The sequence below is a fragment of the Pogoniulus pusillus genome, chromosome 26 (assembly GCF_015220805.1).
Source record: "Pogoniulus pusillus isolate bPogPus1 chromosome 26, bPogPus1.pri, whole genome shotgun sequence".
NCBI classification, from domain to species: Eukaryota; Metazoa; Chordata; class Aves; order Piciformes; family Lybiidae; genus Pogoniulus; species Pogoniulus pusillus.
In genome coordinates, this window is record NC_087289.1 from 18,945,987 (window position 1) to 18,968,955 (window position 22,969).

General features: G+C 48.1%; 1 protein-coding gene across 1 annotated transcript; it reads left to right on the plus strand.

Moving 5' to 3' along the window:
- The first annotated feature begins 10,092 nt into the window (after positions 1-10,092).
- Positions 10,093-11,028, plus strand: LOC135186764 (G-protein coupled receptor 35-like). Its single transcript, XM_064164762.1, has one exon. It carries the CDS (start codon positions 10,093-10,095, stop codon positions 11,026-11,028), a length of 936 nt encoding a protein of 311 aa, XP_064020832.1.
- Positions 11,029-22,969: the final 11,941 nt, after the last annotated feature.

Consider the following 22,969-nt stretch of genomic DNA (forward strand, 5'->3'; position numbering starts at 1 on the left):
GACAAGGGAATGAGACCACTTGCAGAATCATAGAATCATAAAATGGTTTGGGTTGGAGCCACCTTTGAAGCTCATCTATTCCAAAGCAACCATCTATTCCAATCCCCCTCCAGATAATTTCCTTCTCTGTTCCCTACTTGTCTATCAGTGAGGCCCAAGGTGAACCAAAGACAAGAGTCACAGCCACCCAAAGGTCAAGTCCTGACACAAGGTGTGATACACTGTAGGAGTTAGGAGCCACAGTGGTGCTGAAGTTTTGAGGACAAGGGAATGAGACCACTTGCAGAATCATAGAATCCTAAAATGGGTTGGGTTGGAAGCAACCTTTTAAGGTCATGTACTCCAAACCCTGCAGTGAGCAGGGTCATCCGTAACTAAATCAGGTTATCAGAAGCCTGTCTGACTGGATTTAGAATCTTTCCAGGAAGGGGACAGCTCAGTACTTGCAGTAATTGTGGGTATAGAGGTACATGAAAGAGGGGCAACCCCCTCCAAGGGATCTGATGTTAGCTTGAATTTCGTGCTGCCATCCTCAACCGCTTCAACTGAGCTCTGAATATTGCCTTGGATTGCTGTACCACAGCGACAGCTGTCTGAGTCAGACTGGGATGGAGAACAGGTGATAAGGTCACTGTTTCCTCCATGCACTTGTTTGCATGCATGCTGCAGCTAAACAAAGGGGCCTGAGCATACTTACACAAGTTCACTTCTAGCAATGTAACATATCTGGTCCCTCAAAACCAAGGAAAAGCCTCTGTACTGTGATGCACACCTAACACATCTGTGCTGCTCACATCAAAGTTTGCCTGGACAGTGGTGATTTTCCCCCAACCAACTGATTTTAAAACTTGTAGCTATCACAAGGATGCAGGTACACCATGTGCCAGACAGTGGCCTGAGACTGTTGCCTCATTCCTGCCATCTAACACTTGCATTAGCTTGTGGCAATGCCCTGGCATTTCTGAGACTGAAATCGGTGAGGGTGCAAATAAAGCTATTACTGCAGGACTAAGGGCTGTGGGCCACAGAACAGACCCTTGTGCACATCAGGTATAGACCTGCAAAGATCAGACCTCACTCAACTGACTACCATAAGCCCTGCTGCTAGGCTGTTGTGCTTTCATGGGATCAGATCTTCAGTGTGTGCCCTTCCTGGTGAGGTATCATTTGATCTGTCTGAGTCCCCACAGCTTCACACTGCAGGAGTGTTGATGCCCAGGAAACAGCAGTGAGCAACATGAAGCAGATACAGCTCTAATTCCTCACCATCTGTGAACAGCTTCAGGTTAGGCTTGGTGAGAGCAGGGTAGTGATGGGGCAGATTCATGGCTGAGAGCTCCTCAGCACTGTCCTGTATGATGAGGCAGTGCTTTGGAACAGGTTTTTTTTCTCTTTCAACAGCTTGGACAGTGCACAGTGGGGGGGTTGACAGCTCTCCTGCACCTCGTTTTGAGATATTTAACTCTCCTCATACAGCAAGCCTTGCTCTATCCTCTCTAGATCCTGGACCAAGCATCAGTTTTAGTGTCTGGCTCTTCAGGTTCTGAATTTCTCTATAATATCTGTGCTTGCTGACTGTGCATCACACCTTCCTGCCTCACAGAGGAATGACAACAGAACAGCTCAGAATAGGCCACAAAGGGAGATCTTGGGGCACTGAAAGGAAGCAAGCCATAGAGAAACCTGGGCTGAGAGGGGAGCCAGTGTCAGGGTGTGAGTGCTTCATCCTTACCTGCATAGAAATTTCATTTACCCCTTTACTGCACAGTCACTTCAGTAAGTCACTTTGGGAAACACAGTAGAATTACTGAAATACACATGATAGCTGTGTCTCAGCTGGCTTCATGGTTCTTGAGTTTCAGTGTTTTCTGGCTTGGGAACCACTAAAAGAAATGTCCAAAGCTATGCAAACCCACATTCTGCTCAGTTAAACCTGCAGACAATTACCTTTCTTAGCAACAACTCACAAATGACCTGTTACCTTCTAGTGTCTACAGACCACACGCCGAAACCACTGTCAGGATGTTGGTCAAACAACACAGGAAACCACTATTGCCATCACAATCCTGACTCAATATCTGCCTTCTTCAGGGCAACACTTTGGCACAGGTCCCAGCATGATGGAAGCTGCAGTGAGTGAGTGCATCATAAAAACGGAGGCCACTCCTCAGGTCATTCAGCTGATCACTTGTGTCCAAATTTCATTCTCTGGTATATTGTTTAATGCAAGTAAAACAAAACAGCCATGTATGTATGTGACCAGCTTAATCACTGCACACTCTTTGTCCCTTATTCTGCCTTTGAAAGTCTCTTTTCAAAGACAGGAAAAGCTACAAGAGTCAAATGATACCTGAGCTCAAAACTGATCTGTTGCTTCAGGAGAAGTGTGAGTGTTGGCACTCTTGTAGCTGTCAACAAATACACTGCAGTTAACTGTTTCCAAAGAGCAAGAGGTAGAACAAGAGGGAATTGCCCCAGGTTGTGCCAGGGCAGCTTTAGGCTGGACATTAGGAGCTATTTGCTTCACTGAAAAGGCTGTCAACCTCTGGAACAGGCTGGCCAGGGAAGTGGTGGATTCACTATCCCTGGAGGGATTTAAAAGACGTGTAGATGAGGCACATGGTTTCATAGCGACCTGGCAGTGATGGGTTAGTGTTTGGATTCACTGATCTTGGGGGTCTCTTTCAAACAAAATGATCCTAAGGGTTGTTCAGCAAGGACAAACACTTCAGATCTCACAGAGAATGCAGGGGGCCTTCAAAACCACTGTTGACTCTGTGATGTCCTCTTAGGATTTTGCATGTCATTGGTTACAAAATTGCCTGCTCCAGATCTGTGTGGAAATATCATTTCCAAAAAGCTGGTTGATTCAGACCAACCACTTCTCCTACTGTTAACCCTGAGTGCAAAGAACTTGATTTCTTTGCAAGTCCAAGTGTTGTCCCTGTTGCCTGGGGCAGGTTGTCCAAGTCAGCACAGGCTCCAGCTCATCTGAAACACAAACCCCTAACGCGCGTTTCGCATGTGGCCTCAGATAGGCCTCCCAGCACAGCAAATGCTGGCTGTTGTTGGGTCACCATTTGCTGATGCTTTGTAGCCAAACTTCTTCTTATCCAAGCCTATAGAGACCTGTTCTAGTGAGAGGTGTCCCTGCCTGCGTGGTGGTGGGCCTTGGAACTGGATGATCTTTGAGGTGCTGTCCAACCTAAACCATTCTATGGTTCTATACTGATTAACTCAAGGAAGGACCACGAGCATGACCGTTAAGCTAAAGAGCTGCTGTGGCTTCACACCAGCTAAGCACCACACAGCCACTCACTCCCTCCCTCTTGGTGCCCAAACCAGTTCAACAGCTGTGCTAAAGAGTTTGCCTTCCTATATGTACCCAAGCTAACTGCACATAATGCTGCACGAAGGGAAAGCTGCTTCATTGTAGAATGCAAGCTAAGGTCTCCCACTCTTCATGCCAGGAATTAAAACCATCAAATGCTTATTTTCCTTATTGTAAAGTGGAAAGTTGTTGGCTCCACAATCTCTGTCGACACTAAGTGATAGTTTTTGTTGTTTGTACTGAATGTTACAAAAATAGAAACATCCTCTTGCAAGCAAAAATAAAGTCACCTCACAGTAATGTGTCTGCAAATAAATATTCATTCATTACCTTTATACACTGAAATCCTCTATTAGTGATGCAAAGCATGTGTCAGAGATGGTGAGAGCTGCTGTGACACAAGATCTGCCTTACAACAGGATATTCATAGAGCAACCCAAAGATAACTGAGAAACTTACTATCTGAAGACATTTGTGCTACCTTGGACAAAAAGTATTACTGTCAGGTGTAAATGTCTAGTTACACTGATGTTTATGATGGATTTCTGGAACCTTGCTCTAGTCTGAACAAAACCCCAGCTTCCTGAGTGCTCCCAGACAATGAAACAGGTGAGTTCTCAGCATTTAGTCCACAACAAATCAGCAGCCATCATATAGCAGTGGAACAGAAATCCATGATGATAGAGCATGCTTATCTACAGTTTATAGAATCATAGAATCAACCAGGTTGGAAGAGACCTCCAAGCTCAGCCAGCCCAACCCAGCACCCAGCCCTAGCCAATCAACCAGACCATGACACTAAGTGCCCCAGCCAGGCTTTGCTTCAACACCTCCTGGGATGGTGACTCCACCACATCCCTGGGCAGCCCATTCCAATGCCAATCACTCTCTCTATGAAGAAGTTCTTTCCCACTTCCAGCACAAGCATCTGTTTAATGTCAGTGGGGAGCAGGAGCCACAGCCCATTAACAGCTCCAATGAGCAGGGCTGAACCACTGCATTCTGCTAATATTTCAGCAAGATGCAATCTTTCTGTCATAGAATCACAGATTGGAAAAGACCTTTGAGATGACTGAGTCCAACCATCAACCCAGCACTGCCAAGTCTACAACTAAACCATGTTACTTAGCCCCACATCTATACATAAGTTGTCCCAGGGGAGGTCTAGGCTGGATGTCAGGAGGAAGTTGTTGGCAGAGAGAGTGATTGGCATTGGAATGGGCTGCCCAGGGAGGTGGTGGATTTGCTGTCCCTGGAGGTGTTGAAGCCAAGCCTGGCTGGGGCACTTAGTGCCATGGTCTGGTTGATTGGCCAGGGCTGGGTGCTAGGTTGGACTGGTTGAGATTGGAGGTCTTTTCCAACCTGGTTGATTCTATGATTCTGTATCTTTTACATACCTCCAGGGTGGTGATTCTGCCATTTCCCTGTGCAGCCCTGTCCCTTTAAAAACTAACCCAAAAAAAATTACCAGTGGCTTCAACCTTAAATGAACAAATTGCTGCTGCAGTCAAAACTTAGTCTTCAAACTGGGAAAAAAAAAGAAAGAAAATCAACTGTAAGGGAAAGTATTTCAAAATCTTGATTCTAAGTGAGTAGCCACCAGATTGAGCACTGTTGGCCCTTCTCCCAAGGAAGGCAGAGGCTGGTGTAAGACAACAGTGTGCTGTTTGGTGGTGTTTGGGCAAGCCTGAAATCTGAGTTGTCACCAGGGGCTTGGGCTCCAGTGGCACTCCTGTGAGCTGACAGACACATACTAGGGAGCTCTTCACAGTTCAGTCTCAGGTTTTGGAGTGCTCTCTGTGCTTTTGGTTTCTCAGTGCAGATGTTCCAGTTGCAAGCACTGCCCAGTGTGGGAATGCAAAGTCAAGGAGGATGCGGGAACACAGCGAAGAAGGATAATAACAGGCAGATGCTGACCTTGGTTTCCACCAGCTGCTGGCTACCTTATCTCAGAGGGGATAGATAACAGACACCTGGTTAATGAGGAAAGCAAGGCATGGTTTATGCTGATGGAGTGGGCTGTCCTTGACTAATTATGCTAATGTGTAGGTGTGTGCCTTGTGGCCCTGAGGGATATACTGAGAGCTGAATGATCAGTAAAGGTCTCTGGCATAATCCACATTGAATCGCCTGGAGTTCATCTGACATTGCCTTTGATCACACTGATCTGTGGGGCCTTGACCACGTTCCCTCAGGAAGCTAATCAGGGTGTTCTGCAACCCCTGAGTTAAAACAGGTGGTGTTTTGCAACAGCCCAGCAGTCCCCAAGGCACTCTGCAATGCCCCAAGCAGGAGCAGGCAGCTGGGAAGCACAGGCTTTGCTATGCCATCCCCAGTATGTCTGCACAGAGCTACAGGACTGAGCCCTTCAGTGATGATGCTGTGGGAGTATGGAGAGGGCTGTAACAGTGAGTAAAGTGCTACAAATCTGTTATCTGTGCTGCCTCAGTTCCTCTGTGGTGTAAGGAAGGGGAAAGTGCAAAGAGTCTCAACAGACAGGGTTGGTTGATGCAGATAGCCTAATACTGCCATTTCACAGGCTGAAAACACAACTGATACATTCTATTTCTTATCCTGAAGTACTATTTAGGTCAAGATCTGTTGTTGCTATGTCACATCTTCCTGTGAGAAAGCCAAGCAAAAGCCACACAGGGCAGAGGCAGTGCAGACGCTGAATGCCGCAGGGTCACGCAATGTCCTGTGTCCTCCTCTGTAACCGTGTCACTGCTCTGGGAGGCAGAGCAGACCAAGATCTCCCCTAGCAGAGGAAGGAGGCAGGATCCCACCAAACCTGAGCTGTCCCATCTCTTAGCAATCTGCACCAGGCATACAGGAAAACCTCTCAAAAAGGGCCTTCTTTGGCTGGGAAACAACCTCAAACAGGACATCAAGTAGTGCTTAAAAGGGATGGAAAATGATGGTGAAGAACAGAAGTAAGTCTCAGAGATCAAGAAATGTAAAGATAAATGGATCTTAACAAATTCTTCCCTAGGTATGAAAATCTACCTACAAATTAGAAGCAAAGTGAGGTCGCCCAGCACTGCTGCTGATAAAACCCAATAAACCTGTTTAGGTATGTCCTGAAAACTACTCAATTACTTTGCCACAGTTTTCAGTAAGCACAAAGAACCTGAGAAATCAAGAATTTTAAAGCAAACGGTGCATGAAACAGCACACCAGCACCAAGGCTTTAAAAGAAGTCAGGCAAAGCAAGACCAAAGGCAGAGACCACCAAACGCAACCCCCTCTCTAGGCTGGGGGGAGAAAGGGAGGAGTCTGGCCAGTAACCACTCTGCTGTGCAGAGAGCTGAACATTGGGCAGGTTCACACCAGTAAATGGGAGGAAAAATCCAGAATCACAAAAATGAAGTGGTGCTTCACCTTACAGGGGCATTTCACCACACTGCCTTTTTTAACACAGAAATCCACTCTTCCAGTCAAGGTGTGGCAGACGTAGTAAAAGGCCCTTGGGAGCACGCAGTGAGTGGTAATGTACTTTGTACAGGCAGTGGCAGCACTCACCAGTGCCACAGGCCTCTGGGTTACCCTAGCAGAGAGCTGTCAGCAAGGAAGTGGGGAAACGGTATGAGTGCCACCTGTGCTGTGCCACATGGTGACAGCACTGAAACGGACTGAGAACTGCATATATGGGGGAAGATATGAAGTGAGCATCACTGATCCATGTCAGAGGTGATTAAACCTGAAACTGGATGGAAGAAGGGGGCCATAAGCATCTGTCTGGCTAGAAGGTGGTTAATGGGGAGCTACAGCAGAGAGAAGCATGAGGGTCCTGACTCAGTGCTGTCCGGGAATCAGACACAGACACAAGAGCCACCCCAAGAGATGTGCAAGTCCTCGACAGATAACACTTCATCATTGCTTTGCCTACTCAAAGCTGGTGTTGAGTTGCTCTGACATATCCTGGTGAACCTGCTGAACACAGCCAGCTGTTTTGCACCTGGTGACCCTTGAAGCCTCACTCAGCTGGAGTGACAGGAGACACAGCTTCCCTCATCTGGCAACCACAGCATCCTGCTGTGGATGGGAAGCCTCACACTGGAGAGTTTAATTCCCTTCAGGCTTCATTTTGATAGTTCGTGGTTAATATTGGTAGTAATTGTCTTGACATGGACAATAGGAGAGCATGGACTAGAGCATGATGCAAAGTGAAGTGTTTCCTGTACACAGGTGAAGCTATCACAACCCAGGAGCTGGATGGCTTTGAAAACTTATATAATGGCAAGGACCATGACATGAAAATTATGGTAGATGGAGATCAAGGAGCTGGGTGCACTAATAGATCAGTAACTGCTTAATAAGCATCCATCACGAAGCAGTTACAAGAAAAGCAAAAGAAGTCCCTGGAAGCATTTAAGCTAAGCTCTAGACTGATTCTGTCCTGGCAAGGAATTAATCTCAAAGGTTGATTTGTAATGATCAGAAAGACAGTGCAGAAATACTCTGGAAGCTACTCTAAGATGGCCTGGAAAGTGCCCAGGACAACAATCTAGGGTACTAACAGCTTGTTGATCAATTTGTCTCGGCTCTCCTTGTACACAGGTTGCAATGGATAGCCAAGGAGGAAGCCCTGGGCAGCAGGTGCCTGCAGAGCAGCCACAGGGTCAGCAGGTCACAGGGTCACAGTGCCACATTTTCTCAGAGTTGCTGGCTGCTGAGAACTAGAGGAGATGAGACTCTTACTGTGATTCAGAGTGAAACCCACTTAGAATAATTACAGAACTGTCTGCAGCCCTCAGCTCTCCCCTCTCCAACAGATCTGTGAATGAGTCTGAGGGCTCGTTAGGACTGCTCTGTCTTGGGGCTCAGGAGTGTGTCTGTAGGTGGTAGACTCTGCTTTAGTCCCAGCAGGAGCAGCTGTCCAGAAGGCAGAAAGAAGATGTCAGGACTCTCCAGAGCAACTGGTCCCCTCCAAGCAACGTTCACAGCCTGTTGGGTGAGGAAGGTCAGTGGGCATTTCCTAACGCCCCATGCCTGGACACACCCAGTGTTGGATGGGGCTCTGAGCAACCTGATCTAGTTGAAGATGTCTCTGCTGACTGCAGGAGACTTGGAACAGATGATCTTTAGAGGTCCTTTCCGACCCAAATCATTCTGTGATTCTACATTCAGGCACTGGAAAGTAAATCAAAGGAAGAAGCCAAACCCATTCCATCACCAGAGGAACTGCTGCAGGGCCACACAGCAGATGAGCATTTCATCTTGCTGTAGGGCTACTGCAGGCTCCTCAGTCAACAAGGGGTGGAAAGAATGACACCAGTGGTGACAGAGGAAGCTCAACCCCGGGGAAAATGTGTGGAGGAGGGGTGGTGATTCTTCCTCCACCAGAGCTGCTGTTGCCACAGTCACTGGCAAATGGTCATCGCAGGACACCTTTCTGGTCCCACACCAGGAGCACCACTACAAGAGCTTATGGTGATCACGCTCGCTGCAAGGACAGCAAGGGAGCAGGTAAGTCCTCCTGGCTACAGGCTGCTTTGGCTGTTTGAGCTCTGCGAGACATTGCCTTTCCCTAGTCGTGGTGGTGGAGATGCAGAGAAGGCTGGAGCCTGGGTGTTTTCAAAGGCTCATTTTGGTACTGGCCATGCAAGACATGTTTCAGATGTTTATGGGCCCTTTCGGCCCTTGCTACATCTCCTCGTGGTCTGTTATCATCTTCTGGGATCCTAATTCATTCCTCGTGCCCAAAGCACAGAACTGCTGCCAGTATCAGCTGTAGCACATTCCCTCACCTCCAAAGAGGTCTTCTGGCATGACTGCTCAGCAGCATGACCTTCAAAACCAGCAAAGAACTGCAGATGCATGTAGCAGCACTGCGCTACGGTTTGCTCACTCAAGATGTTTCCAAGCCACAGGAACCTGAACCCATGGATCTATTTTCCTTGCAAGGAAAACCCAAAGGCATCTGAGATCTCCCAGGTCTCTTCTGTCCATGAACAGTTGCACCTGGGATATACTTCTGCTTTAACTCCTCCAAAGCAGGAGGGAAAATGGCAATATTATCCTGAGGTGGTGGGTGCTAACAGACCAGACATGGCTCATCTCTCTATTTCACATGGCTGCTGGTCACATTTCTTGCCATGGCATCAGTGGAGTTTTCTTCTTCTGGAATTGGGGCAGATTGTTCTAATACTTCTGAGGCAAAGATCAGCTTTCACAATCCCTGAAAGGCAGCATGCAGACTGCCTCCAGTACTCTTGCTACAGACTGCTAAATGCTACCACTGATTACAAGATTCAAGGCCAGCTAAAATTACCAAAAGAGGTGCTAATAACTTCTCTTATTGCTAATAAGCAATGCAGAGGCAGCTCAGGATGGAAGAAGAGGACAGCAGTCCTATTGCTGCACATCTCTCGGAGCATTCTGAGCTGTGAAGATGGTGGCTGGAGACTCCCAAGTACTGCTAGCTTCAGGGTACCTGCTGCTGCCTGATCTGAGTCTGGCCCAAAAAAGAGGGACAAGTATTTTCCCCTGGTGCCCTCCACAAGCAGTCTTCCCTTGCAGGACCTAGTGAGAACCTGCACTTTCCTCTCCTCCACAACAGACCAGGCTTATATCCCACTCCCTCCCCTTCCAACTAGGTACCCTCCAGCCAGCTCTGCTCTGCAGATTCATCTCCACTGTCTGGTTTTCACTGTTGGTATCGCCCTGAACGACCCGAATTAATCACCGTTTCGGTCAGGAGAGGCTTCTAAAAGGTTTCATCTCGTTTTGCAGGTATCATGCCTCTTGACAACCCCAGAATGAACCTCAGCAGCTGCAACATCTCACAGTACGAGAGCTTCCCCCTCGTCCAGCTGTGTGTTTACATCCCAGTTTTCCTTCTGGGCGTTTTGCTGAACACGTTGGCACTGTGGGTGTTCTGCTGCAAGCTTGGGAAATGGACAGAAACCAGAGTGTACATGGTCAACTTGGCTGTGGCCGACTGCTTGCTGCTCTTCACTTTACCTTTAAAAACTTTATTCCAGTTCCATCACCTGAGGGTGAGTAGCTGGTGCCTGGTTCTGGAAGGTGGCTATTTCATAAACCGCTTAATGAGCATCGCTATCATCACTCTCATGGCAGCCGATAGGTTCCTTGCAATCAAGTACCCTTTGAAAGCCAAGGTGCTGAGGTCACCACTGAAGGCAGGATTTGCCTCAGGATTTCTCTGGATAGTCATCATCTGTGTGACAGCCCTCATCAAAAGGCTAGAGGACCGAGGACAAGATGAATTCTGCTTTGAAAAGTCTTCCGCTAAGCCCTCGGTGATCACACTGTGTGCTGTTATTGTAGGGTTTCTCATACCCTTGCTCATCGTCAGCTACTGCTCCATACAAGTCATTGCAGAGCTCACAAGAAAGAAGGATGAAAACTGTGAGAGGGAAAAGTTAATCAGGAAGGCTGTCTACATCGTGTCTGCAAACATGGCAGTGTTCATCATATGCTTTTTACCTCTTTACCTCGGGCACCTCCTTCGCTTTGTGATGGACTCCATCAGCTCCAACTGCTCTGCCATACAGAGGGTTAATAACTTTGTTCACCTTGCCTCAGTCCTTGCAAACACCAACTGCTGCCTGGATGCTATTTTTTACTACTTTGTCAACAAGGAATTTAAGGAAGCATCTCCCAAGCTGGTGAAATCCAAATCTGAGGCCAACGAAGAAGCTGACATTCAGCTCCCATGTGTAGCACATTAGTGCCAAACAGATGCAGCACACATTATATACTTGCTGTGCTCAAGTTCAGCTGGGGCTCAGCAGCAGGCTCTCTTCTACTGTGGGTGGGATGGGGGGGGAACTTTCTGGGGGAGGGATTTAGGCACAGGTGAATTAGCCTTGATTCAGACAGTGACAGCAGTCCAGATCCTGATGTAATGATCTAATTTGCCACTGATAATGCTCTGCCTTGTGCAAATAGACCAAAACGATAGGTTTTCCCTACAAAAAAAAAGTGTCTTTCAAATCCCAGAAAACCCAAAACATGTACAGGCAGTAGGTGGTGGAGTCACCATCCCTGCAGGTGTTCAAGAAAAGCCTGGATGAGGCACTTAGTGCCATGGTCTGGTTGACTGGCTAGGGCTGGGTGCTAGGTTGGACTGGATGAGCTTGGAGGTCTTGATTCTATGAAATGAGGGGTTTGTCCCTTGCCCCCACCTTGGATCTTTATGCATCTGTAGCTGTGACAAAGAAACCAGTTATTTGATAGAGCAGAAAAGAAAACCTGTCAAAGTCAAAGCAGTGGAGAAAAGATGTTTTGGTAAGCCTTGTTTTTCAGATGGTAGCACTGGCAGCAGCAGCAGAGGCAGATGTAGCCTGCTTTGGACAACTTTACAGCGCCATTCACGCTGCACAGCAGCTACCAAAGTACTGTGAATTGCAATGCAAGCTTGGGAGAAAACACCATTGCTTGTGCTGAGGAACATCTGCACATCAGAAGTGTCTGAGCCAAGTGGCATTAAAACTATTGTCCAAAGAGTTTGGGCTGGGCAGTGGGAATAAGGAATCACTACTGGGGGTCTGTTCAACCTCAGAGCATAGAGGACTGTCTAAGGAAAGTGGCAGTAAGCTGCTCTAAAGAGACCAACACGAATAAAGTCATGGTACTGGCACAGAGCTCAGTCTCTTAATGAGTTAAAATGAAAGGTAGGAGCCTGGGTGGTACAGACAGCTCCTGCTCTGCTGTCTGTACCCAAGAGGGGCAGCTCATCTACCCACTGCCCAGGCCAGTGGCAGGGGTATGACTTGCATCAGCATTTTCAAAGGCACAGGAGTGCATGCCACTGTGGTGCACTTACCCACCAACAGCTAAGTAGGCAAAGCCACAAACTAGACCTGGACCATATACCCCCAGGTGGGACATTCCAGGCACACAAGTCCACTCAAATCTCCCAACCCCAGCCTGGATTTCCATCTACCTGCACATGCTGGGCCACAACCTAAGTAACCTTAACAGCTCCCACACACACTTTGGCCATTGCACCTCCTCCTACTCGAGGCACATGGCAAAAGGAGCAACTCCCTCTGGGAGATACCCTGCTGCAGACAACTATTTGAGCTGAGCTCTCCATCCACCCATGCAGTGGCTGCAGTGCTGCCCAGCAAAGCCCACAGGACAATAACAAAGCCATGACAACTTCCCAAGGGGGTATAGGCTTCTAACCAAGCTTGGCAGAGATTATTCAGGTAGAAATGGGGAAATCTGCTCTGCCATCACCAACAGCTCAAAGCATGATCTTGCCTTCGCTCACTGCATAGTGGGGAGGAGGAGAGACTCTGGCTACAGAAAAAAAGACATCTTGAGGAGGTTGTTTTCTCTTTTTTACCTCTACATTTCCTTTGAAAAGATCAAAGGAGCAACAAATAGCACTGTGCATGCAGGGAGGGACTCTTTACAAGGACAGGTAACAATAGAGCAAATGGTAATGGCTTTAAACTGAAAGAAGTGGGATGTAGATTAGATGTAAGAAAGAAGCTCTTCACTGTGAGAGTAGAGAGGCTCTGGAACAGGTTGCCCAGAAAACCTGAATGAGCTGGTCTAGTGGAGTGTCCCTGCCTAGGACAGGGGGCTGGGAACAAGTATCTTTAATATTCCTTCCAACCCATTCTGTTATTCTATTGTCTCTCCCTGGCTCAGCCCAAGGTAGAGCACAGCTCTGGTGGCAATTTCACACCACTCAGCCCAATGTAGAGGAGCTCACAGCCTGCTGTGCTGATGGGTCTCCTTCATCACTGCAGTAACATGTGTGTCTTTGTGACTGGTTTCGCAGGCGTTAGCCAGTAACACCAAACACATCTTTGGTACTTCCTCCCCAGTATGGGATTTGTGTGTTGGGACCGCAGTGGTCTGAAAGATGACCTGGCTGACAGCACGTGGGTTTGGGGGTTTTTTAGACTCCCATTCTCACCAGCATGGGTGTGAGCTTTTCAGAGGTGGGAGCTCTGCACAAACCAAACCACTATTTTATACACACAGGAAAAAAAAACAACCAACAAAAACTTCTCCTCCGGTAACCGCTAATTAAATGGGTGGAGCAGATACAAAGCTGCCTACAAGCAAAGCATGGCAGAGTAGATTCTGCTAAGCCAGCTCCCTCCCAGTAACCAGCCCTTCCTCCAGCAACCATTTGCCCAGAAACAGGCACCATCAACACTTGGCCAGAGATTGCCAAATTTCCTCACCACAGAAACCTTGCACCAAAGCCTCCTTTCAGCAGTGAGTCCTCAGGTGCATCCCAAGTTTTGTAGAAGGAGGGAGGCTTGGAGGGGCTGAGGAGACAGGCAGATCGTTCCCTGGACTGCCCAGGAGCAGCTGGTTAATGAGGGCAAAGAGGCAAGACAGCATGTTTCACTCTCAGGAGAGGGGTGTGGATCCTTTTGACTCAAAGCTCTGCTTTTCCCCATTTGAGCTGGGTCTATCCAAACAGGGCAGTCAGGCATTTAACATGATGAGGCTGAAATATGTGACATAAGGACCAAGAAAACCCACCAGGCTCCCCAGCCAGAAAATTGGATGATGCCGTTCTGTTTACAAGTTCCTTGTGTTTTTTCCCCAGCTTTTTGCATTTGGAGCTTTTGGCCTAATTTAGCCTAGGAGTGTCCCTTAAATTCTTAACCCCTCTGGCCAAGCTCTCCCACACCGGACAGAGCTAAGGGATGAAAGAAGTACTGCAGAGGTGGCAGCAATCTACAGCAGCAGACATCTTTGGTGGGCTCTGCAACCACCAGGAGACAAGGGGGAACCTGAGCACCCACCAAGAAGACACTGATGTTCCTACCAGTGCCTGGAAGGCAGATAGCTCCCACCCATGTGCAGACAGACTGTAACTATCCCAGTGGAACAGGGCTTGTCTGGCTTGCTGTGATCATGCTGCAAACCCCATCTATCTCATCTCATCACTCAAGCTTTCCAACAGGTGCAGCTTCACCATCTCAGCACAGGATGTACTCTGGCTTTCAGACTTCCTGAATTTTTCTGGAGCCAGGTCTGGGCAAGATCAGCCTCATGCTTTCCAAGTGGTGAGGGCACAGATGTGAGGAAGACTGTCTGAGACAGGTGTTTCCCCCCATGCACGATCACATCCTGCTCACATCAGGCCACGCTGCTGTGAGAGTCTGATCCTCTCTCTTGTTAATCAACAAAGATAAAGATTGCATCGTCCCTCCTTAATCAACAAAGATTGCATCATCTCCCCTTAATCTTGTTACTTCTGGGACTCAGACTCGGTGCTTGGCCCAAAAGCTCAGAGATGCAAATCAACAGACAATACCTTTGAAACTCCTAGACCTCACCCTGGCTGGACTGCCCAGGAAGCCTCCACCTTATCTCAGCTGCCCCCAAGGGATGTGTATGCAGGGTGTGGACAGGTGTAGCCGAGAGAGGGTGGAGGCCGGACCCCTGCGAATGTGTGAGAATGCACAGAAAGATGCCCTGGGGGGGCTGCAGCTGGACACTGAGCAGAAAACTGTATAAAAAGGCAGGAGAAATGCCTGCCAAAGTGTGGCATTCCCAGCGGACCACCATTCCCACCGGACCACGCGTGGCATCCTCACCAGACCAAGCGTGGCCTTCCCATCGGACCACGCGTGGCATTCCCACCGGACCAAGAGTGGCACCTCCATCTCCACCCGTGGCATCTCCACCAGACCACCGAGGGCAGACCATCAGCAGACCACCAGAGCTGCACACCACCTGGAGAAACTCTGACAAACTCCGCAGAAGATCATCCCTGCGCCACGCACCCGTCTCTCTCTCTCCCCTTCATCTGCGGCTGAGGGTAATATGCTCACAGCCCCTTTTCCTTTCCCTGCTCCTTTTCTTTTCTTCTCCATCAATCTCTTTATCTTTCTCCCCCTTCTCCCCTCTCTCCCTCCGTTTTGCCCAATCTTATCCTTTAATAAACAGTTTCATGGTGATCTCTGGTCTCGTTTGCACCTTAATTTCACAACACGGAATCCATAAGAACTGGTCTAGCTCCTCTGGACAGAGATACTGTTCATCTCTGCTCCTCCGGACCTTGACAGCTGCTCTCCCAGCAGCTCCAGGACACAGGCACTAGCACTGCACTGACATCTCCTACATTATACCAACCATAATTCTATGAGCTGTTGACAAAGCTGCACACATCCAGTCCGAACCCTTCCCAAACAATGGATGGGCTTACAGAAATAGACCACTTGGCTGTCCAAGTGGAGCTGCTGCAACCACTGAAGGTGGCTGCACAGGTGGGTCACAGCACAGGAGCACAACCAGACCTTCCTCTAGATTCCATATTGTTACTCACAGGGGTCTGGCACCATCTGGGACCAGCCCTCTTGCTTGGGGATTTCCGTTTGCTGTTGCTGTCACACTTTAAATGAACCCTGCTGCCAAGTACTGAGCTAGGGCAGCTGAGCAAAAATCGAGAGTTCAACTGAATGTCAGGGGGCCGGGGGGAGATGGGAGGGGGGGGGTGTGGAAAGTGTGAAAGCTGTTACCAAAACCTATGACATACTTCAAAGATTTTTCACAATAAGAGGGTGCTTCTGGGGAACTGAAAGCCAGGGTGGCTCTTTCTTGTTGTCTTGGTTTCTACCAAGATGAACACTTCATACTTCTGCCTTTCTGACCCTTGGCTTTCACGTCAGAGTCCCTTCTCTGGTTCAGCAAAGACCAGGTACACATCTTTCCAGCCATATTTTTATCAGTCTCAAAATTGTAAGAGCAGTTCTTTTGCTCTCTTCCTGCAGCCACTTGACCTAGAGTGCTTTCTGCTGCTGTATAAAAATGGGCTCCACATCATTTTTTGCCTTGCTCCAGGCAGGGACTGAACTACCAGCTTTTCTCAGTGCCCTAGCACAGATACACATCTGCACCACAGGCATGAGCCATTGAAGAAGGACAGGACACTACCAGTATCACAGTATCACCAAGGTTGGAAGAGACCTCACAGATCATCAAGTCCAACCCTTTACCACAGAGCTCAAGGCCAGACCATGGCACCAAGTGCCACGTCCAATCCTGCCTTGAACAGCTCCAGGGACGGCGACTCCACCACCTCCCCGGGCAGCCCATTCCAGTGTCCAATGACTCTCTCAGGGAAGAACTTTCTCCTCACCTCCAGCCTAAATCTCCCCTGGTGCAGCCTGAGGCTGTGTCCTCTTGTTCTGGTGCTGGCCACCTGAGAGAAGAGAGCAACCTCCTCCTGGCCACAACCACCCCTCAGGTAGTTGTAGACAGCAATAAGGTCTGCCCTGAGCCTCCTCTTCTCCAGGCTAACCAATCCCAGCTCCCTCAGCCTCTCCTCGTAGGGCTGTGCTCAAGGCCTCTCCCCAGCCTCGTCGCCCTTCTCTGGACACGCTCAAGCATCTCAATGTCCCTCCTAAACTGGGGGGCCCAGAACTGAACCACAGACATCCCTTGTGAGTGACACAGCTTCACACTGCCACTGCTATTTCACAGCCTTCACAGGTTTACACTTCTGCCTGCCTCAAAGGTCACTCAGTAACTTGTTATGAGAAGATCCCTGGAAGGAGACTGCATAATCTAAGCTACTTTCACAGCAGAGAGCCAATGATGAACTGTTGCTTGCCAGTCATGGTGGGCTGGAAGGGCAGCAGTGATCAGGAGTGATCTTGGGGCAGGAAGGAAGAGATTCCTATGTAAGCTATAATTTAATGATCAGTCTGTTTAGATTTAGATCATTTACTACACACTTCTGGGTTTCAATTAACTCAGACTGCCTTTATTTTTTTGCCAGTAAACCCCAAGCTGATTGATTTCCTCTGGTGCATTTCAACATTTGACTCTTCCTCATAAACACACAACCCCCTCATATCTTTAGTTTCCCACGAGCCATTTCCCTATCTAAGCTTTTTGACTCACCAGATACTTTCCTGAGCTATCTCAGCCTGTGCTTTAGAAACCTCCTCAGCTAGAGGTTGCTTCTTTGAGTAAATCAGGGGATTTCTGCCTTCCATAAGTACACAGAATCACTTTTTTATAGCTGGAAAGTATTTTTTAAAGTCAAAATCTATCCACATCATTGCCACTTGGATTTCACAGCATAGTCAGAATGTCCCTATGTGTGCCAGAGCCTGATGCAGCACCACACCAAGAAGGGATTACCTGAGGTGGATGCTGCTCTGAATTAAAAACATCAGCACCTATCTAGAGCTGTCAAGCTGTAAAGATCGCTCGGTAACTTCAAAAGGCCCAAGGGATGCTGTTAAACAACAGAGCTACACAGAGTGTCACTAGAAGGAAACTTGACCTCTGTCTGCAGCAACCTGCCCAGCACAGGTGAGAGAGGGTAGGCAGAGGTGGTCTTAGAAAGCAGGAACAGGTGGTTTGAGCTAGACTTGGGCTGGGCTGCCCAAGATAGACTCCCTGGCAACTTAGACCTTTGCTTGTGTGTCTAGAAAGGGAATGAGAAAGATTCTTGCAGCAATGTGCCTAACACTTGGGAGACAAAAACAGCTGGAAAATTTACTTCCTAAATGTTCTCTCTCATCATCCTTTAGCCACAGGCACTTATGCAGACAGCCTGGGAGACCTCTGCTTACCTCAAAGCCAAGCAAATGGGATTTGGGGAAAGAAGGAACCCTGGGATGGGGTTAAGTCACAGAACCACAGAATGTTAGGGGTTGGAAGGGACCTTTAGATAATCATCTAGTCCAACTTCCCTGCCAAAGCATGATCACCTGGGTCAAGCTGCACAAGAATGCATCCAGGAGGGGTTTGAAAGTCTCCAGAGAAGGAGAATCCATAACCTTTCTGGGCAGACTCTTCTAATGCTCTGTCACTCTCACTGCAAAGAAGTTTCTCCTCATGTTGAGTTGGAACTTCCTGTTCCACCGAATGAAGGGGAGGGAAGGAAGGAACATGAGTGTGAGGCAAACCATCCATCAGCATCAGTGCCAATTCTTCTGAAATGCACTCAGCTCCTCTGAAGTGCTCTCATGCTCTCACTCTGCTTGATTCCACGGGGGACAGGAGAGGAAGCAGGGACTAATCTTAACCAAGTAATGTAATTTTTCATTGGGATTTCCATTCTGATTCAGAGGGAAATCTAAAGAGAACAATTCTCACAAGCATTTTTCCACCTCTGATACTAAGCCAGAAGGTGCCAAATCCCCAGCTCCACATCCCTGTCTGGGAATAGGCACTCACTTCAGGGACATTCCCCCTCCTGTAGCACTCCAGCCCATGAGGCAATTCTTCTGGAGACAGCCTCCTGGAAGGACACAGTCATTTCATCAGGGCATCACCTCTCTCATGTGCTTTCATTGCAACTGGCCACACTCTTCCCCTTTGTTGCAGAAAGAAAGGGAAAGAGATGTGTTTGGCTTCTGGGAAAGCATTGCTCCGTGATGAGAACATCTTGCACAGCAAAAAGGAAACACTGAAGCAGTTCTGACAAAGCCTGGCATGTTGCTTTGCCTTGAGAAGAGCCTCACAAAAAAATAAGGTACTTTCCTGTTACATGGGCTGTGCATGCAACTAGAGATATCAGAGATGCTGGAGTTACCAGAGAGCAAAACTCTGAAGCTAATATTTTAATGTGGCTGCTCTCCTTCAGCAAGCTGAAGTGCTGCCTGCAGCCCCCAGGCTGGGCCAGAGACAACAGACATGGCTCTGGAAAGCTGGAGCCACCAGACCCAGGCATCCTCCTGCACAGGTGAGAGCACTGAATTGCAGAAGCTCCTGGCCACAGAGGTGGCAAGCCACTTCACAGGATGAACCTCTCCAGTCAGGGAGCTGATGGTGCTTGCATGTGACTAAGGTAATGTCAACCAAGTTAACAGACACGAATGCACATCACACCTGCTTCCACCTCACATCCCATAAGCAAAGAAAAAGGCCTTTTTAGTTGGCTTTGCACATTAACAGAGGAAACTCAAGCGGTGACGTTTCCACACCTTCCAAAGCACTGGCTTGGTCTCTGACACCTGAGACCCCAGGTATCCACCTCAGCACAGTGACAGCCCATAAGCCAGGCCATACATTGACACTAGGTGCAGGAAAGCAGCCTCGGGCAGACAGACAGCTGCCCTCCCTGGCTTTCACCTGCAGCTAGACACCCACCACCCCTGATCTGCACACAGCAGCCTGTACTTGCCTGTAGCCTAATGCATCACAGCCCTTAGAATCAAAGAGCAGTTTGGGTTGAAAGGGATCTCTAGAGGTCATCTAGTTCAACTTTCCTCCTCTGGGCAGGGACACCTTCCAGTAAACCAGGCTAGTCAGAGTTCTGTCCACCCTGACCTCGAACATTTCCAGGGATGGGCATTCTTCTATTTTTCTAAGCAACCTGTGGCAAAACTTATTCCTTCTACCTAGTCCAAATCTCCCCTATGTTGGTTTGAAACCATCACCCCTTGTCCTGTCACAGCAGACCCTGCTGAAAATATCATCCTCACCTTTCTTCTAGGCCTCTTTTAAGTATTGAAAGGCCATGATAAGGTCTGTCCAGATCCTTCTCTTCTCCAGGCTGAACAAGAGTCATAGATTCACTGTGACTGGAAAAGACCTTCAAGGTCCTTGAGTCCAACTGAACTACCATGACTGCTGAACTATACCCTGAAGTGCCACATCTACATGCATCTTGAATACCTCTTGGGATGGCAATCTCAACTCTCTCAGCCTGTCCTCAGAGAGGGTTCCTGCCCTCTGATCATTTTTGTGATCTGCTCAAATAGGTCTATGTCTTTGCTGTGCTGAAGATTGCAGAGCTGGAACACAGCACTGCAGGTGGGATCTCACCAGAGCAGAGCAACAGAATCCCACCCCTTGAACCACACTGGCCATGCTGCTTTGGATGCAGCTTTTCCTTCCCTAAAGTTCAACGTAGCTCTGAGCCTCCTTCTCCCACACATTTGCCTCTTGTGCCTGTGAGACTCCCTCATGTGCTCCAGATGTGAGGGTACACTGAAGACAGTGCTCAAATATAGCCAACAGCAGATGAAGGGGCAGCACCGAAAGGAAATGCACTGCCCACTGTTCATACTGAGGCAAGATCTCATCACTAAATTTCAGCCCAACAGAGCAAAATCTCACAGTGTTTGACATAACTGATTCCCCCAAACACAAACAATAAGGCATTTCTCTTACTTTTGAGCAGATGCCTTGTTTGGACCTGTTTATTAGATTCTTTTCCCTGTTAAATGAACCACAGCCAACCAGCAGAAGGGTACCCAAGCCAACAGTTAGTGTTAAGCCCCAGGTTTGTCTACTGTATTAGCTGCAGCTGGATGGTGTTTCTACATCCTTTCTTTTTCTCCTCCACAGCACTAGTGATTTTGACAGCACAATAATGTATTTTAAAACATTTAAGCACTTGTTGTGGTAGGCCTGAATAGGCCATAATAGGCTTATCCATGTCCTGGCTTGCCCAGTGTCATGTTGTAGTTTAGAATTCCAGAGACTCAAATAAATTTGATAGAACCAATAACAATTTATAGAGTGCCCTTCCCTCTTCCCCCTCCCTTCCCAAAAGAAAGGGATTAGATGTAGAGAGGAAAGGTCAGCACACCCAAATAAATGAATCTCACTTGATTTGGAAGTTAAAAAAAAGAAAAGCTTAACAATAACTTTAAAAGGTGTCTGAGGTAGGGAAGTTACAAAGGTATAGGGAAGGGAAAGCAAATACAAAAGGTATAAACACAACCTGATTTTGATGGTGATGGCTTTGTCTGCCTCGTGGGTGATGGCCACATGGTGAAACAAAGAGAAACCAAGAACAGGTTGGTGGTGGTGATGCACAGAGGCAGGGAGCAGAGAGAATGAAACAGGCAGTCACCCTGCTTTTATGGCTCTTTAGACAGGAAGGGGGAGTGGGCTAACCATCACCTGGTAGTGTTCAGACCCATCCCTGGGGAGGGGTCAAGACCATCTAGGGTCAGGTTCAAGTTTACTCCCCCTGAAGGGTTAACCCTATACACCCAGACATGTTTTTCTGCTCTCCCTCCTGTTTTGGGGAGAAGCAACTGCGGAAAAGCACAAAGAATTTGGAGCCACTGAATCTAAGGACTCTGGCCTGGCCTGAAATGAGGCTGTAGCCAGGAGGGGTTGGTCTCTTCTGCCAGGCAACCAGCAACAGAAGAAGAGGACATAGTCTCAAGCTGTGCCAGGGGAAGTCCAAGCTGGATGTTAGGAGGAAGTTGTTGTCAGAGAGAGTGATTGGCATTGGAATGGGCTGCTCAGGGAAGTGGTGGAGTTGCCATCCCTGGAGGTGTTGAAGCCAAGCCTGGCAGGGGCACTTAGTGCCATGGTCTGGTTGGTTGGCCAGGGCTGGGTGCTAGGTTGGACTGGATGATCTTGGAGGTCTCTTCCAACCTGGTTGATTCTGTGATTCTATAATTGCCATTGTGATTGGCTGTTCTGTGTCCAACGGACCATTAGATTCACACACAATCATAGAATCACACAATGTCAGGGGCTGGAATGGACCTTGAAAGATCATCTGGTCCAGCCTCCCTACCAGAGCAGGATCACCTAGAGCAGATCATGCTTCAATGCATCCAGATGGTTCCTGAATGTCTTCAGAGAGTGAGACTCCACAACCTCCCTGGGCAGCTGGTTCCAGTGCTCTGTCACCCTCACAGGGGAAAAAATCTTCCACCCCTTGTCCTGTCACTGGGCACCACTGAGCAGAGCCTGACTCCATCCTCCTGGCACTCACCCCTTACATATTTATAAACATGAATAAGGTCACCCCTTAGTCTCCTCCTCTCCAAGCTAAACAGCCCCAGCTCCATAAGGCTCTCCTCGTAAGGAAGTTTTTCAACCTCCTTAATCATCTCTGTGGCTCTGGCATCAGTCTCCTTAATTTATTCCTTGCCTTTGTGATATCTTAAGGAATAGAAAGCAATGGGATTCTTTCACTTTTTCAAACTAGATCTGGTCAGATTAGTCTCAGGCTGTATTGATAAAAAAAGATGAGCAGGTAACACAATGTGCTCTGCCGTTATATTCATGCCTGCTGCTGCCTGCAGCCATTGCTCACTGCCTTATTGTATCCTGAACTGCCTGGAAACTCCACTGACTCACATTTACCAGGAACAGGCTCTAAATGCCTCCGCCCGATCAGCCTGCACAGCCAGTGTGACACTGTGCTGAGACTGCACATCGCAGAACATCCTGCCTGTACCCAAAAGTCTCCTGCCAAGACGTGAAGTCTTGGAGATACACAAATTGTCCTGAGAAATCAGGATAAGGTCAGAGATTTTCTGCCTCCTTTCCACAGCACCCTGTAAGCCTGAGAAGAATCAGAAGCCTCAGCAGCTGGCAAGACAGTAACAGAATTCCCTGAAAGCATTTGGGTGCTGTCTGAAGCTGTAGCTAGCCCAGCGAGTTGGGAGCTAATATTTTGCAAGTAAATAGTTAAAGCCTCTTCTAATTCACCACTGCCTTCTGCCATAAGCAGAAAAGTGCTTCCTGAGTCCATCTAGAGGACAAAGTTGGTACTACTAACTACAAGCAGTGTATTGACCACAGGAACTTTCTCTTCCAGTTCAAATAATGTTGCTATATTTTTGTTAGTTATTTCTAGATCTGGTTATTCCTCTGTATAATGTTTCCATGACTGTGTGAAGAACACATTATCATTAAAAATTATTGGGGGTGGGGGTGAGACTCCTGAATATTAAAGTTAATAAAACC

Bases quoted from the DNA above. Each gene is read 5' to 3' on its own strand.
- LOC135186764 (XM_064164762.1), top strand. From the start codon at position 10,093: ATGAACCTCAGCAGCTGCAACATCTCACAGTACGAGAGCTTCCCCCTC.